The 18,869-nt window shown below is 30.4% G+C and overlaps 1 protein-coding gene across 1 annotated transcript; it reads right to left on the bottom strand.

Moving 5' to 3' along the window:
* Positions 1-11,690: 11,690 nt before the first annotated feature.
* Positions 11,691-12,593, bottom strand: LOC120155819 (21 kDa seed protein-like). Its single transcript, XM_039167284.1, has one exon. The coding sequence runs from the start codon at positions 12,557-12,559 to the stop codon at positions 11,900-11,902; it is 660 nt and encodes a 219-aa protein (XP_039023215.1). The 5' UTR covers positions 12,560-12,593; the 3' UTR covers positions 11,691-11,899.
* Positions 12,594-18,869: the final 6,276 nt, after the last annotated feature.

Below are 18,869 nucleotides of genomic sequence, written 5' to 3'. Positions count from 1 at the left end.
AATAAATTAATATATATATAATTTATAAAAATATGATATTTATTTATTTAAGAATATCAGAAAAGGACTTCTAGGTGCTTTAAGACAGCCCATTTCTTAATATTAAAAAATAAATATTAAAATATGATTATTTTTCTTAAAAGTAATTTATATAAAATTAAAATTTTAAATAGGATTTTTATTTAATATATATATAAAATATAAAAATAAGTAAATAAATATGATTTATTATATATATTTATATGATACATAATAATAATCAATAATAATTAAATATATAAACATATAAAAATAAATAAATAACGACTAAAATAAATAAAAATAAAATAATATTATTAAAATATAAATGATAATAAAAATTGTAAAATAAATGAAAGTATTAAAATTAAGGACTAAATTATAACATATTAAAATTAAAAGCTCTAATTTAAAATATTATAAAAACTAAGTATTAACAGTATGATTTATCTTATATTAATTATTCGGGATTGAATTAAAAATTAATAAAGTTACAGGGGCTAAATATATATTATTTACCCTAAATTACATAATTACTGAAAAGGACTAAAATATAATAAAATAAAATTCAGGAACAAAATTAAAATGCTCTAAAACTTAATTTAGTGACTAAAATACAAGTTTATAAAATCAGGAGGATAATGCGTATGGTTTTCCCATCCGGGAAATTACACAGAGGCCCTCACCAAAACTACGTCGTTTTGGTAAGGGTATAAATAGGCCAAAATAGGCCTAAATTATCATTTCTCTCCATTTTCTTCTCTCTCTTAGAGAGAGAAGCTCTAGCTTCTCTCTAGAGCTCCCTCACCGGAGGAATACCGGTGACCGGCCGGTCACCGTCCCCGGCCACCGTCCACGGTGGTCGGAATTTTACAAAATTACCCAAAAAAATCCTCTTTTATTTCTAAATCCGATTCCGGCTTCCTCTTGTTCTAAAACCCCCCCAAATTCCGTAGATCTAAGTTTTTACCTTCGGTTTTTTGGTGGTTTTCCGGTGATTTGGATGCTCTGATGAAGGTAAGTTGCTCGGTATCTTCACTCTATTTTATTATTTTTTTTGTTTGATTACTCTTCCCCCTCCCCTTTGCTTCATTGATGGGGGCTTTTTATAGGCTTTTTCGTACACCCTTTGGACCGGTTAAAGGAGGATAACCCGATGAGTCACTGGCCAAAGGAGGTGATGGAAGCCACTGGAGCTGGGACGTGGAGGGGCTGCTTTCCCAGCTTGCTGGAGGCTGGTTGTAGCTGCAACGTGGAGAGGCAGCTGTCGTTGGTTGTTGGATAGGGAAGGTAAAAATGGTGATTACATCAAAATGAAGGTTAATGCCAAATCTTTTAACGTCCTGATACGTGTGATCCGATCAGATCCGAGGTGTAACATTAGGTCCACCGAAGCGACCCACAGTAAAAATCTAGAGAAACGTAATATTTTATCAAAAACAATTTAAAATCGTAAAACAATTTATAAAAAAATACCTAAGTTAAAGAAATGTTTTGACGTTAAAAAAGAATGCAATCATATACAATATCAAAGCAAGTTCACACACTGATATAAAATCAAAACAACGCCAAAGGAACTCCCATTACTGACGTCGATAGTGCACAAGATCAACTCCTTTAACCTAAAATGGTTCTTGCAAAAAATTGATTATTTTGGAGCTTTGAATGAGAAAATGATCAAAACTTTGTTGAGGAAAATGTGAAACCAATTCTTGGTTCGTAAATGTGCAGACTTGCACGATGTAACGTTAATGTTCAAATCGGCCAAGCCTTTTGTGGGCTTGCAGATATTTTAACCCAAATGTGAAATATTTTTCCTCAAATAAAATATATCTTTTTAAAATTTGTTTTGAAATTTAAAGGATAAATATTAAAAGGTTCATTTAATCAAAACAGTAATTCTAGAAATTGTTTAATTGTTTTATTCTCATTAATACTTCATTAGGTCAAAAATGTCCAATTATTCACAATATGGACTCCTTATAAATACTATGTTAACCTACTAGGTTAAACACAATTGAAAACATCTCAAAAACGTTTTTTTTATCGGCAAAAGAAGCTTTATTAATAATGAACTGAATATGATCAAAATGTATGCCTCATTAAAAACCTCCCTAAACCTAAATGTAGGAAAAAATTACATACAGATTGACCAACCAAAAGTTTGCAACAAACACATACAATCGAAACAAAAGAGAACCAACTAACTGAACCAATAAGCACAATTATCAACCGCCATTCTCAATGAGAAATCAATTTTAGGTGCTATCGATTTTGTTATTATTTAAATAACAAAACCGATAAAAAATTACGTAAAACATTGTTAACTTTACCTAAAATATCAATTTTTTTAACATTTTCGGTAAAAGTGTCCAATAATAACAAAACCGATATAAAAAATAACAAAATTGGTAGCGCTTTACCAAATCCAGTAAACCTCAAAATAATAACAAAATCGATAGAAATAATAATGTTTCCGGTCATTTTTTTTATCGGTTTTGTTATTTAAATAATAACGTAACTCCTTTTTTTAGTCGTATATTAAGGCTGCCGCACGTGAGCATTTCCCGAAAAATCAGCACTGACGGAGAACCAAAAAACCACTTAACCCAGCAAGAGAATCTCACTCGGCATCAAAGGAGGACCATCACAGGGAGCTCTTTAAAGATAAATACTCCACAACCGACACACCTAACCACCATAATAGAAAACCCCTCAACACTACTTAAAAAACTTCCATCAAACAACTTCTCTAAATACGTGAGAAGACAAGAGAATAAACAATTGATATATGTCCACATCACCAGCAAAGACCGAGGCATTAGAAAAACATCATCTCATATAAGATAAGAGCGCAGATAGAGAAATAGCAGCTTAACCAGGACATCAAAAACAAATGCTGAATCTTAGCTATCACTACCAACATCCCCCAACCGATGAAATGCTGAAGGATTAGAAAATAGGTTCCAAAACCTAAGAATTACTCTCCGACTATACCAAACAAAATAAGGAAGCAGTACGCAGAGGACCATGTACTCTCCCACAATCCATTACCAAACAAGAAGGGAACTAGCTATTCAAACACTCCTTAAAGCCAAAGCAACACAAGTAATATAACTTGGCCTCGCCTAACAATCGAAACATGGAAAAAAGCTTCGATCGAACCATAATCCACCACCTTAACCATCACCATAGAAGAATTAAAACAGCGAGCTTTGCAATGAACAATACTCCACAAACAATTGCCACACACTTGTACACAAAAAATCATGACTTGCCACAATAGAGCAACCTTCCACCAAAACATCCTTGCACTAAACCTTAAACAATGAATCTCTCGACACCTCTTTGAACGCCACACAAGCTGCCTTCCTAAAAACTGGTCTCTCCACAACACAAAACCCACTTCACAAGATGAACACCCACGACTGTGTTTGAACCACTAAGAGTAGCCAATGCAGCCTTGAAATTTGCCTCCAAAGCTATTCTAGTTTTTTTTTTCGATGATAGATGAAGATAAGGAATAGTTTGTGATCTTGATAGTTGTGCTATTGTGCACTGATCATCTCGTTGTTGTATCCTGGGAGACAGACTTAAATACCAAGGAGTGGCCGAAAATATATCTTAAGGAAACTGCGTAATTACATGACTCAACTTATTTCTATTCATATATTTATGGTTTTCTATTCATAATATTTAATCGAATATTTTACATATTATTAATTGTGTTTGTTTTATTATTGATTCTTGTACACGAGTTTTACGATGAGATCTTGTTGAGAAATTGAAAGTCGTTTGTCGTTACTTGTATGAATCACCATGGAAGCAAATTGTGGATCTATAAAATATTTGATTTTATGTTTTCTTTTCGTCTTGGATTGTTATACTTCTAACAATATTAAAGTAGATTTTATCTTCTACCTTTCTGGAAAAAATAAATTCGAGATGATTTAGAAATCTTGAAAAAAATTGAGATAAGCAAATAAATTCATTTTCGGGATTTATCCTACAGTTTTAACGGGTTTGCTTAATTTCAAAGCGAACAAATATATTTAATAGAAATTGTCGTTACCGTAACTTTGCTTACTAAGTTTGAAACCTTGTTTTGTTCGATAATAAAAATAAAAAAATAAGCGAGATTGATTTCAATCTGTGCAATGGTACATGAGTTTTTTTTTTTTTGCACATTGTTTTGCAAGCTAACGTAGAAAGCTCAGATAGAAACCAACTTGTGTAAATACACTTGAATGGTGATTAACGCAGGGTGACTTGTGCATGCTCATTTGCATTTTTTGCATATAAAATAATAAATGTGATTCTTTGTTATGAAAAAAAAATTCAATTGTAGTTATTGCCGATAAATTTAGAGCAATTAAAGAATCAATGTGATTATTTCTATATTATGGTATTAGTGAGGAATATCATTATGGTAAGATTTCGCCCATAAAATTGCAGAGCATTAGTCATGATATTATTGTTATGGTATTATTATCATATAACTTTTGGTCTATTAATATGTAATATTAAATATGGCATGAATAAAAAAATATCTTTGATTTTGATTGATTTTGTTTTGGAAACACTATAATTTTATTATTGTACTAATAACTTCTTTTGAGAAATTATGTAGATACAAACGGATTCAAAGTTTAATCCAAGACTTTTGATTATTGAGTCGTCGAAAGTAAAATCAAAGGATTAAATTCTTTTGATTATTGTGTTGTCAAAAGTAAAATAAAAGGATTTCTGTTTGTTAAACATAATCGTGTTGCCTTGATATTTTTTTTTCATATTTTAGTGCTACTAATCACGCCAGTTAACAGAGGATATAACTTTAAAACAAAGGGGAGAAATAAATAACTGGATTTATTTCATCGTTAGAATCTTGCGCTGATTCTAACTTTGTAAGGAAGACAGATTGTTGAATTTATTTCTCTGAGACTCTAAAATGATTCTAACTTTGTAAGAAAAATAGATTGTTGAATTTATTTCCTTGAGAATCTTAAATAATTCTAACTTTGTAAGGGAAATAAATTGTTAAATTTATTTCCATAGAAATCTTGAATTATTTTAACTTTGTAAGGAAAATAAATTATTATTTTCTTGATAATCGTGGATGATTATATCCTTTAAAAATAAATAAATTGTTAAATTTAGTTTTTGAGATTCTTAAATGATTCTATTGTGTAAAATTTAATAAATTATTAAATTTATTTTCTTGAGAATCTTAAATGATTATATTTGGTTAAAAGAAATAAATTGTTAAATTTATTTTCTCGTGAAACTTTAATAAAGAAAGAAATTGTTGAGTTTATTTTCTTATATAATTATATTGTTAAAATGAAATAAATCGTTGAATTTATTTTTCTTTTTTTAAAAAAATAAATCGTTGAATTTATTTTCCTATTTTTTAAAAGAAAATAAATCATTGAATTTATTTTCCTGAGAACCTCACATAATTCTGATTTGTAAAAGGAAATGAATAGTTGGATCTATTTTCCTGTTTTATGAAAGGAAATAAATCGTTGAGTTTATTTTCCTATTTTATGGAAGGAAATAAATCATAGAATTTATTTCCCTAGTTTGTAAAAGAAAATAAATCATTAAATTTATTTTCTTAATAATCTTATATGATTCTGATATGTTAGAGGAAATAAATAGTTTGATTTATTTTCATATTTTGTAAAAGGAAATAAATCGTTGGATTTATTTTTCTGATTTGTAAAATAAAATAAATTATTAGATTGAATTTATTTTCTTTGGAATCAAGTATGATTCTATTTTGAAAGAAAGAAAGAAATTATTAAATTTATTCTTGAAAATCTCGATATGTTTGTAAAGTGAGATCTTCAAAATAAATTTAATTTTGGAAATTGAATTCCTATGGTATTAATGGGTTTACTTGGTCTACTTTTACAAACAATAAGGAATAAATATTTTATTACCTTTATTGGTGATAACAAAAAGTATTTCTATATATTTGCTAAATAGCAAAAGTGAAGCTGGGAAGAATGTTATTCTCTATAAACTGAAAGTTGAAAACAAACTTAATAAAAATATTAAGATGGTAAGAAGTAATTATGGTGGTGAATAAATTATTCATGAAGTGACACCATCATATTCTTTTGTATTAAATGGAGTAGCAAAGCATAAAAAATAATTTTGAAAAAGGAAATCATGAACGCAATGCTAAAAAGTTATGAGTCATCATAGAATATGTGGGGAAACTGTTTTTCATCAAATTACCTTTTAAATAAGGTTTTCTGAAAAAATGACAAGACACTATTTAAGTTATGGAAATGTAGATAAAATTTCTACAATTACTTAAAAATGTGGGGGTGTCTTGTAACGATAATGATCTCATTATCAAAGGGAACGAAATCCCAAATCAGTGGATTATATTGGCTATGTAGATTATAGCAAGACTTATCGACATCTTTTGTATGAATCAAAGAACGCCAAAATTAACAAGAATGCAATAACAGAATCAAAGAATATCCCATTCTTTGAAAATATATTCCCTTATAAAACTATGGAAGATGATCGAAGACTATTAATAAAGATAAGTCTATATGTTCAACAAAAGTTTAAAACAAAGTTATTGTGATAATAACAAACCTCTGAGAAATAATTATGAGAGAATTATGATATCTCATATGCTCAAGAGTATGGATTGTATTATCCTAAGATCATGCTTCCTTTGAAGGATACTTCGATTCTAGTTGAATATATGATATTCAAGATATCAAAGAAACAGGTGAATATGTTTCACATTTGGAAGAGGCATCATGTCATAGAAATCCTCAAGAAAAATGGCTATAACCAAATCCAAAATGGAATATAAGTTTGTAGCTCTATACAAATCCAAAGAATAAGTTGAATGACTTTTGAATTTCTTGGAGGATATTCTTGAATGACCAAAGTTTGTAGAGTACGAAACTTTATGTATAATGGTAAGTTGAGATATATGCATCATCAACATAATGCCATTAGACAATTTATCTCTGGAGTTATTTCTATTGATTTTATAAGATCTAAGGATAATGTTGCGCATCCACTGACCGAAGGGTTAAAATCGAGATCAAGTTGAGAAAATATCTAAAGGAATGAGACCAAAGCCCATGGAAAATTTAAGGTGTTATGTAAAGGAAAACACTAACTAATTTACTAGAGATTCCAAGATTTTGGTTCAAACGGAAAACCCAATTGCATAAACCGTGTGTGGTTACTGTGGGGGTTTCTTATCCCAAGTTCATTCTTATGATATAAACAGTTATTAAATTGGTATAGGCTAAGCAAAACTTTTAATGACCATTGTGTGCTTCGATGAGTCGAGCAACATCAGTCACCTATGTGAGAGTGAAGTAAGGCCACTTTAAGGATACTATTGGGCATTCTTTTTTCAAACTCTTACATAACCAGTTGATGACCATGGCTTTAAGGATATACCCATGAGAACTAAAATTCTTGTTAGAGGGTTGTTGTGTGAGACATATCATCATTTACACGAATAGAAGAACGATTCAAGGACATCACGTCTATTGGCCAGTTAATAAAATAAATATGTTGTCACAAGGGAAGGTTCAAAAGAGAATACCTACCAATCCTATACAATTATCGATCATAGAGTCTATCACCACATCGATTCAAAATGGCTTTGATAAAATGATTAATTTAATTCATGCGGGGGATAGTTGGAAAAATTTGATAATTTTGGAGCTTTGAATGATAAATTGATCCAAATGTTGTTGAGGAAAATTTGAAACCAATTGTTGGTTCGTAAATGTGCAATCGTGCATGATATGGGTAACATTAATGTCCGAACTGGTCAAGCCTTTTGTGGGCTTGTAGATATTTTAACCCAAATGTGAAATATTTTTCCTCAAATAGAGCATATATTTTCAAAATTTCTTTTGGAATGAAAAGGATAAATATTAAAAAGTTCCTTTAATCAAAACAATAATTTTGTTAATTGCTTAATTGCTTGATTCTCATTAATGCTTCATTAGGTCAGAAATTCTCAATTGTTCACAGTGTGAACTCCCTATAAATATTGTGTTAACCTATTAGGTTAAACATAATTGAAAACAGCTCAAAAACTATTCAAAAAGTTTTGCTCCCCTCTAGGTTTTTTTTTCATAGACGAATACAAGGAATAGTTCATGATCTCGGAACTTGTTTTACTATGTGTTGATTATTTCATTGTTGCATCCTAAGAGATTGACGACTAAAAACCTCAAGCACCGAGGTGTGGCCGAAAATCAGTTTGAAGGAAACTACGTAATTACATGCATCAACGTTTTTCTATTCATATATTTATGGTTTTATATTCATATTATTTAATTAAATATTTTCCATGTTATGAATTGTATTTGTTTTATTGTTAATTCATGCACACGAATTTTACTACGAGATGTTGCTGAGGAATTTTATGTCATTTATCGCAACTTGTATAAATCACCCTGTAAGCACATTGTGGATCTATAAAATATTTGATTTTATGTTTTCTTTTCGTCTCACATTGTTATACTCCTAACAATGTTGAGTAACAAAATGAGCTTTGAGAAAGCTCAATAATATAGAACTACCTGATGAATCCTAAAGGACAAGTAGATATGGCGAAGCAGAAAATTTCCTTATTGATTCAACCATCTACAAGTTTTTGTGAGAAGCTGAGATTTATATAATTAATTCTTTAGACAATATATGGGAAACATACACTCCAAAGGAAACATTCAAAGAGACTAGTTGAAGAGATCGAAATATGACATTTAGTGTGTTCACACACAACCATAATAAATGTAATCATAGTTTAAAAATAATAGTACTTTGTTTCAGTAAAACATACTTTTAAAATAATTGTAATACCCTCCAACCAAACACCAATATGTAATTTCCCAAAGTTGCATCAATAAGGACTTATCCTAGGCCCGTTGGGTGTATGACCCACCCTAAGGGAGCACATTGGGCCCATAATGACTTACCCTAGCCGAAGCCTAGGAGCCACATAAAAGGAGCCACCTGAGGAGAGTGCCCTCAGGTTCATATGGACTTACCTAATGCACAAAACAAAGGAGTAACCTGAGAGGAGTGCCCTCAAGTTTATAAGGACTTACCCAATGCACAAAGAAAATGAGCCACTTGAGGGGAGTGCCTCTAGGTCCATATGGAATTGTGAACTTAATAAAAATTGAACCTATAGAACTCCATAATACATCCCAAAAGTACCAAAATATAAATAAGATCACACACATAGTAAAAGTAACTAGTAATAGTAGAGATCATGAGCCAGAAATATTATATATTAGAAAATAGAGATCAAAGATAAGGTTTTATTGCATATATTATGGTCATACTTTTTTATAATCAGAGAAAACATCTTTGTGCACAGGGAACACACTAGAGGATCCAAATATTTTTCAGAGGCACTTAGTAGTTGTTAGGAATGGAAAGTATGAAACTTATGTAAATTGATCGGATTTCACGAATGGTGTCCTCATTAAAAGGGATCGATTACAAAAAGATCAAATCAAACATTTAGAATTTGATAATTCAATACTATTTAGGATTCAGATATATCAAGAGCGATTCCATCATTTAGGCTAGTATGGACATTTAAGTCATTCTGATTTTCGAAGAAATTTTGGTTAAATTAGCCCAATAAAGGTAAAACATTGATTTACAATATTCTAGACTTCTAACACCTTATCGTTCCTTTAATTCAGTCAAACTAACAAATCTCAACAATGCAATATTTACAAAATATTCAGATATAAATGCCTTACTGATGCTCATTTCTTAATATCAACTACTTATTATAATTGAACATATCACCATCATAAATCATCACTGATCAAGTCTCGAAGAGACATGCATATATTCATGTGATATTTATTTTATTTCAGCATTGCAACAGTTTCAGAATAGGCCAACAATTTCGATTAGTGCTTCCTAACATTTATGAATGATACCACATTCAGGTTTAATGGTATCCCTAAATTCTATCCAAGGCATTCACATATTTTGATTTATGAGGGTATTTAGGTCATTTTAATACTCTAGGTTACTTCGATCAATTTGGAGTTCAAAGTATTTCGATCCTCTTAAGGTTCAAGGGTATTTTGGTCATTTCAAAGCATAAGGGTATTTCAGTTATTTTATCTGATTTAGTCATATGTATCGTTTCCAGTAATTTAGTCATCAGGTGTTTATTCCAAAAACAAAAGTTCTAAGTCCTTTGACATCTCAGAGGTTAAAACCCGATTATCAAGATTTGTTTTAAATAGATTGAGTATTTAACAAGTAAATCAATAGTTTATCGAATCAAGAATGGCTTTTTCAAGGTTATTTCCACTTTTAGGGTCAATTTAAGTCTTTTTTTTGCACATAGGTACTTTAGTGATTTCTTATATCGTATTTCCGGTATTAACATTATTTAACAAAAAATATTAGAATATAAGAATTCTAGGGTTAATTTCTTTATCGAATAACAACTAAACTTGAATTATTTCTTATTAGTCTTCTAGTCCCTTATATGAGTTATTTGAGTCTTTTTTTAAACAAATCAGGAACTTAAACAAATGGTCCAGAGCTTATATAAGGTTCAATATAAATTTTCATGTCATTTCCACTGTGAGGCAAATCATGTCATATTTTTATCTTAAGGGTATTTTCATAATTTTCCTATCGAGCAGTTCTGACATTAAAACTTTTAATGGTAATATTCAGAATTTAAGGATCCTGAGATTAATTCATTTGCCGATTAATCCCTACCCTTGAATTTATTTTTTATCGGTCTTTTAAGTTTTCTTGTACAATTCAATCGAGTCTTAACCAATTTACTAACTTTTTATCATATTCACTTCGAGTCCAACAATAATCAACTATACATAATTAGCCAATAATATTCAATCATGCAATAACTAATATCATGTTTCGTAAAACATGCAAAAAGTAATAATATATTATCTCCATTTTTGAGCCACCAATCAATCATTTTGAATCAATTCAAATGCCCTCGAACTTGAATTCAACATCAAATAATATCTCGAATACATGGCAAAATGAATTACATCAGAAATATATCTTAAATGTGAAAATCAGATCGAATCAAAAAATAAAATGGTAAAAAATAGCTTACTCAGTTCAAATTTGGAAAAACGAACCTCGGATTTGGACTCAGGACGTCGAAAAACATAAAATATAACTTTTTGAAAGAATTAACTTTTTGATCAAAGTCAACGGTCAATCTAATTAAAGGTCAAAGTCTTTGGGTAGGACAACGGTAAAAAAAATATCTTGTTTAGAAATTTTAGTAAATTAATCCCTTGTCATTTACTTTTTTAATGAGAATTAACGTGATAATTAATATAAATTGGTATAATAAAATATTTAACTCCAAAATTTTAGACATTAATTAGATCTCAATTCTAGAAATTAACTCATTTAATTTTAATATTTTATCAGTTTAATCTTAAATCTCGAACCCATCTTGTTCTATCCTAAAAAAATAAAATGTAAAAAAATAAAATAAAATCAGCTACATCCGTAAATACTTGAATGAGACGTTCACAATAATTGATTCAACCGGGTCCCATTTGGAAGTAGACATTTTCTTTTAAGATTTTCCTCATACGCGGCGTCATGTCAATGATTTCGGCCGTAAAAATAAATTTTATTTTTTTAAACCATTATTTTATTCAGTAAGACGAAAAGAGTACAAGGCAGGGCCCTGGGAGGCAAACCCTGTAAGCATGAGCATGCTGCTGCCCCTAACAAGGCAACTTTAATGATAAGCTCACTTAAGCAGTTGCCCTTATTCACTTAAAGCTAATACTACTATTACAGTAGTAACTAGTTGACGCACATGGATGGCTTTCGATTAAGCAGGAACAACTTGTCGGTTCCTAGTACGTGGTTGGTTTGCTTTGATAAATACCCATGGCCATGCCCCTTCGCCATCGGATAGAGCCAAACGCATTTGTCCATTATTATCTTCAGCTCTCTCAATTTCGTTGCAAGCAGTTGCAGATGAACCACATACCGAAGGGCAGTACTTAAATTTGTACATACGTTGCACACCGGTCTCCTCTATTTTAAACCAACTCTTCTTTGTGTCGCAACCAGGGTTTCCTTTCTCCCCACCTAGTTCCACAAACATTTTTCCGGTTGAGTGGTCGCGATGTTGAACCTTCCACACCGTTGTTGTTTTGCAGAGTAAGTCTCTTGGTCCAGTGAACATCAAGTTCACATCAGAGGACACACGGACAACGTCGTCATTGGGGTCCGCATTAGAAAATACCACGGGGTTACCATAGTCCATATCGGATTGTCTCTGAACGACAATTTCCGGGCATGGTCTACCTTTCTCCCTGCCTATCGCAAGCCCTCCACCACCAGCGCCCCATATGCCTGACACTACATAGTATGGGACGCCCGTGACGACCTCTTCACCGTTTCTATCCAGCACGGCATTGTTTGCAGCGTTGGCCAGGCCAAACAGGACGAAAAGAAGAAATACAGAAGCACTTGTGGTTTTCATGATTAGCTGATTTTGTGTTGAGATGTGTTGTTGGTTTAGTTTTCCATGCCAATTTATAGGTGTAAGCTCCATGAACGTCCATAATTCATTTGAGGTGGTCCAATTAGTAGGACCTCCTCGTATGTGTCTTGTTGAGATTTTCAATATCGATTCACCCCACCCCAACAGCAGTTTTGTTGTCTTGTTATTTACTGTTCTTGTCTTCTTATTATCTCTTTAAGCACATGCATGAATGAGTCACTCGAAATAATTGATTCCACAAGGTTCCATTTGGAAGTAGATATCTCTAGAACGATTTTTCACGGACGGTATTCATGTGTTTGCATAATTTTTAAGAAAACATTTTGAACTAGTTTATATGAATTTTTACATCTTCAAGCATTCTTGTTTCCTTATTCTTTGTAAACTTAACTAATATCAGCAAGCAATTAACAAAATCATTTTAGAGTTTGAGATCAACCATAAGCTGTGAGGTACTTAAATTGTGGTTATTTTTTTTCTTTTTTTGGCTTATTACGATTATAATAAATTTCAATTATTGTAAGATGAAAACTGACTTGATTATGAAAAGTTGTAAAATAATATTTGATTACAAAATCCCTTGTCATTAACTTTTTTTTTATAATGAGAATTAACGTGATAATTAATATAAATTGCTATAATAAAATATTTAACTCTTAAATTTTAGACTTATATTAAATTAATCTCAATTCTAGAAATCAACTCATATAATTTTAATATTTTATGAGTTTAATCTTAAATATCGAACTCATATTCTTCTATCCTAATAAATAAATAAATGTAAAGAAAATCAGCAACATTCATAAATAATTGATTCCACAAGGTTCCATTTGGAAGTAGACATTTTATTTTAAGATTTTCCCCATACGCGGTGTCTTGTCAATGATTTCAGCCGTAAAAATAAATTTTATATTTTTTAAAGCCATAAATACATGATATATCAATTTATATCACAAACTTATTCTTTTTCCATCCTAAAAAATGATAAAATGTGAAAAACCAGCAACATCCATAAATATGCACAACAAATTAAATAGAACAAACATACAAGTGTATGGGATAACATAAAACATACAGGGATATTGTTAATTTCTTACTAAATTCCCGTGTCGTGGATATTATTAACTCCTTAACTCGATAACCATTAATATAAAAAAATATTATTATAACTATATCTAAATATATAAAAAATAATTATAATATTTTATTAGATCACATTGAATTTTTCATTCTAAAAAGATATTAAATATAACGATTTTCCTCGTACGGTGTTCATGTGTTTGCATAATTTTTAAGAAAATATTTTGAACTACTTTATATGAATTTTAACATCTTCAAGCATTATTGTTTCGTATTCTATGTAAACTTAACTAATATCAGTAAGCAATTAACAAGATCGTTTTAGAATTTGAGAACAACCATCAACTTTGTGAGGTACTTTAAACTGTGGTTATTTTTTTATAACTAATATCAGTAAGCAATTAATATTTTATGAGTTATCTTAAATCTCCAACTCATCTTATTCTATCCTAAAAAAAATAAATGTAAAGAAAATCAGTAACATTCATAAATAATTGATTCCACAAGGTCCCATTTGGAAGTAGACATTGTTTTTTATGATTTTCCTCATACGGCCGCCCTATCTTGTCAAAGATTTCAGCCGTAAAATAAATTTTATATTTTAAAAAACCATAAATACATGATATATCAATTTAATCTTATATCACAAACTTAATCTTCTTCCATCCTAGAAAAATGATAAAATGTGAAAAACCCAGCAATATCCGTAAATATGCACAACAACAAATTAAATAGAGTCATTAAACCGATTACTTATCAATTAATTCGATTAAGACATGAATCACAATTTAGCCATGGAAGTTTCCTTTGCTTTCAAATCTGTAATTCATTAAACCGATTACTAATATCAAACCACATGCATAGTTAGGAATTTAATGAACTTAACATACTACATCATTTCATAATCTACTTATATATATTTTCATTACAAAATAGACTCTCAATGGATTATACCAAATGACATGCTAGTGAACTAGATACATTCCCAAAAGAGTCATTATCGATATATACATTAGGGTCCTTTAACTACATGGACTATACTATTTCATTTTCATATACAACCTAATTACCCACCATATGCATGAAATTTGAACCATTATATTCAAAACTAAGCCACCAACTAGGAGTATAAGGATAACGAAACAAGCCATACTTTAATTCTTCCCTTGGATTGATTAGCTAAGGAGGTGGAGCTTCGAATACTCTAGAACTAGTGTTTTGGGAAAGAAAGGAACAAGAGTGATAGGTACTTATAGTACGTAGTGAGGTAACATTTAATCCACTTTTTAACATTTTCATTAGTCATTCTTAATTCTTATGCATACTTATTCGATCATATATATAAGGAACAAGTAATTCAAACTCACACATGACCATAGAAACCTAATTACATGCATGTACTTGAATTATACTACATTATTCATTTAATTATCATGCTCATGCAATCATTCTATTCAAATAAGAAGACAATTTCAAAATTCGATTACATGCACAACCCATGTATTTTAACAGAATACGATTAATCAATAAATTTTTTTATGTCTTGGTCATTAGTTTAGCCTAGATAATCAAGTCTCCAACCAATTTTTTGTCAATAATAATGCATCGTAGTGCTGGTCAATCCTCCTACTGTCGCCAAAGACCAACTAAACGTACCCTCCGTCTATCGCCAATATGCACCGTAGTACTGGACCGTAGTCCCCCATTACACAAGAGCTCAGACTCTAAGGCATGTCGTTCTATCTAGTACCAATTATTAACCAAAGGCTTATGTGATTTCAACATACAATTCATATATTAATTACTTGTCTATCAAGCAATATTTCATATCCAGGCCATTCAAATGATACTCTTCATGTTACACTATTCCACAATAATCGAATCAAGATCATTCCATGAATCACCCATAAGCCAATAACTTAGAATTGTAACATGGATTCAATGCAATGAAAACATCAAGATTTATCTCAAGTATCAACATGGAACATAATTTAATCAAATATGGCAACATGCATCAACACATTCATTAACAATTCATATCAGTTTTGTTATGCTTGTATATATTTTATTAATCCTTTCTTCCCTTTGATCTAAAAAATGCCAATATAGTTAAGTTTCATTTAGTAACATGCTAATTAAATAAAAATGATATGCAATAAGAAAAGAGTGGTTGAGACCTAATTCCCAACCCTAAATAGAGTTACACTCACTATACTCTAGCTAGTCGCGGATCGCTATTCCCTTTAGCTTAGCTTTGGTAGGTTCTCCCTTAGATCATTCGTTCACTTCTTTAGTTCCTTTCTCTTATAGTTTATATACAATTTATAAAGATCATTAAAGTTTATTCGTTAACAATTTAAACTTAATTAAACGATATTGCATCAAACAATTTTTGGTTCTGGCAGATTATACACCCTTTAGTATTATGTTCATTTCTTTTAATATACTTATTATATTTTTAAATTAGTTTATACCAATGGAAATCTAATTCAATTATCTTTCCAACCATATATGGATAACAATTTATTTCTTTCTACATTGATACATATTTGCAATTAAAGTCAGGTTAAATTTCAGTAAATATTATGTCTCTTTTGTAGTTAAATGCACTTTAATGAGTTAATCCACCTAAAACCATTACTAATTCCTTGTGGTACTTTTTACCATTTTTAATAGGTCTTTATTATTTATTTTTAAGTCCAATTTAGTCCTCAATAATTCAATTAAGCCCTCCAACTAATATACTTTTCGAAACTGTCCAGTTTCACCATTTTTTCCAATACATTCACTTGAAAGCTGTTAATTCTGTCTAATCGACCTTTAACATGTTGTTATTTAGTAAGTTCAGTTCTGATCCTATTTCAAACTAGTATTACCAGTATTCCTTCTTGTTTAATTAAGCCCTGAATGTTTCAATTTGTTCAAAATAATCCCTAATTTATTTTCCAGTAACAATGGTGACTAATTTCAATTCTAAGGTCAATTTTCATAATTTTACACTATTATTTGAAGCTTAAAATCTTAAAAAAATATCAATTTCCAGCAAATCCATCCTACACAAAAGTTTCCAGTTTAGTCCACAACATTCGGATCTTTGTGATTTAGTCATATGCAAACCTTAAGCTTTTTGGTTTTCATCCTTTAAACCAAAACAATCTACAATTTGTTTAAATCCTATAAATTTTTGGTCACGTATGTTCATTTCCATCATGATATATGTTAAATTTTAATACCATACACTATTAATAATAAATAAATCTATCCTAAACTAAATTTGAGAATAATTCAAATTGATCTTTAGCAATTTTAGAATAGAAGAAGAGAATAAGCTTACATGGATACTAGATTAGTTTTTTTCCTAGCTAATACAAGCTTGAAATTAAACTTGCGATTGAATATGTATGGCCAAAACTCCTCTTTGCTTTCTCTCAATTTTTCTTTCTCCAAAATTTCTCAATGTTTTCTTCTTTGGTCGGTTACCAAATAAATTTGATGAAGGTTGTATTACTTCATCTTTCATTAAGATATAAATGTCCTAATTAGCCTCCCTTAATGCTTAAGATATAAACTATTCAAGGGCAATTGTAGGAATCTAAAAATATAGCATGCAATTATAACATTTGTATCTAATTCCTACTTGATCACCATAATTTGGTCATTACTCTTTCACACCTTTCAATAAGGTCTTAATTATATTCAATTCTAATATTTTTTTTATTTAATTGAAATCAGATTACTTTAATTTGATCAAATCAATTGTTTAAACTTCTTAATTACGTTTTAATTAAATTCGATCCCTAGGAAAATTGGTTTAATTCAATTATTCCAAGTTTTAATTCAACTCACTAATTATCCTAAACAATTTGATTAGGTCCTCTTTCAGTATAATTAATTAAATTTTCAATCCAACTTGATTCTTTTTCTTAAGCAATTGAATTTATCCTATGTGATTTAATTAATTTAAACTCAATTCAATTCATTTTGGTTTTCATTTTAGACAAAAATAGTTTAATTCTCCTATACTAGAATTTTAGGGTGTTACAAGGCATGTGACAGCAATAGGTGCAAGCTCACACTCGTTGTAACGCCCCGAATCCTAGGTTAGAAGTTTTGGGCTAACTCGAGATGGGCCTTGGATTAATTCCCTAGCTTATAGGAAGCTTTGACCCAAGTTGGAATGGTTTTGGGCTTGGATTAAGCCCATTAAAGATAAAAAAACAAATTGGCATTTTTAGTTTGCAGCTAAAAGAAGGGGGACCTGAAGTGAAATTAGAGCCTTGTTCAAAATAAAGGTTGATCACCATTTATAAAATACTGATCTCACGTCTAAATCCCATGCTGCACTTTTTCTTCACATTTTTCTTCTACTCCCAAGCTTCATTCTCCTTCATATTCTTCTTTAGCTTCCTAAGTAGAAGGTGAAAATTTTATAAAAATTCAAACTCTTTTCAGCATCCAGAAGGTACGAAACCTAATCTTCTCATATCAAGCTTCATTATGATACCCTTTTTGCAAAGTTTGGCCATAGTTTCAAAAAATAGATTTTGTGTGGGTTTAAGACGTTTCAAGATTTTAGCCCATTTTCATTAATTTATAGGCTTAAGAAGTGTTCTTATCACATTTTGAATCATTAAACTCAGCTACTAACCGCTACCTTTGATTTTTTTCTACTGAGAGAAGTTGGTGAAAGCTTTCAAGCAAGGGGAAAAGAGAAACTTGCCTTGGGGTGACCTTTGGATGCCCTTAGCAGTTTAAGATCTTCAGGTAATTCAACCCTAAATCCTTTATACCACATATAACTCATCTAGATGAGTTTTAATAGTTTCCATAAGCTTGAAGCATGTCATGGTAGAATGCATCATTTGAGTGTTTTTATTATGTTTATTGACTCTATATGACCCTTAATAATAGATAAAACACTTAAACATTAGTTGGGGACCTCAATGAACTTTTGGGTAGAAAGATAGGATTTTTCGTGCCAAAACAGAGTACCTTGTAGCAGTAGTATCGATACTATAAGAACAATTTCAAAGTTATTCTTTAATCAGACATAAAATAGGCAATTTTTAAAGGGAAATATTGATACTCATCCTTAGAGTATCGATATTGATGCCCCATTTTGATACTCTTTGGATTTGTATCAAGAATGATATAACAGTAGGAAATTTTTGTACTGATACTCACATAAAGTATCTACCAGGGCAGGGGT

The sequence above is a fragment of the Hibiscus syriacus genome, unplaced genomic scaffold (assembly GCF_006381635.1).
Source record: "Hibiscus syriacus cultivar Baekdansim isolate YM2019G1 unplaced genomic scaffold, ASM638163v2 tig00111208_pilon, whole genome shotgun sequence".
NCBI lineage: Eukaryota > Viridiplantae > Streptophyta > Magnoliopsida > Malvales > Malvaceae > Hibiscus > Hibiscus syriacus.
The sequence above is the reverse complement of the archived record's forward strand: the minus strand, read 5'-3'. Positions and strand labels throughout refer to the sequence as shown.

Coding starts and splice junctions, on each gene's coding strand:
- LOC120155819 (XM_039167284.1), bottom strand. CDS start 12,559: ATGAAAACCACAAGTGCTTCTGTATTTCTTCTTTTCGTCCTGTTTGGC.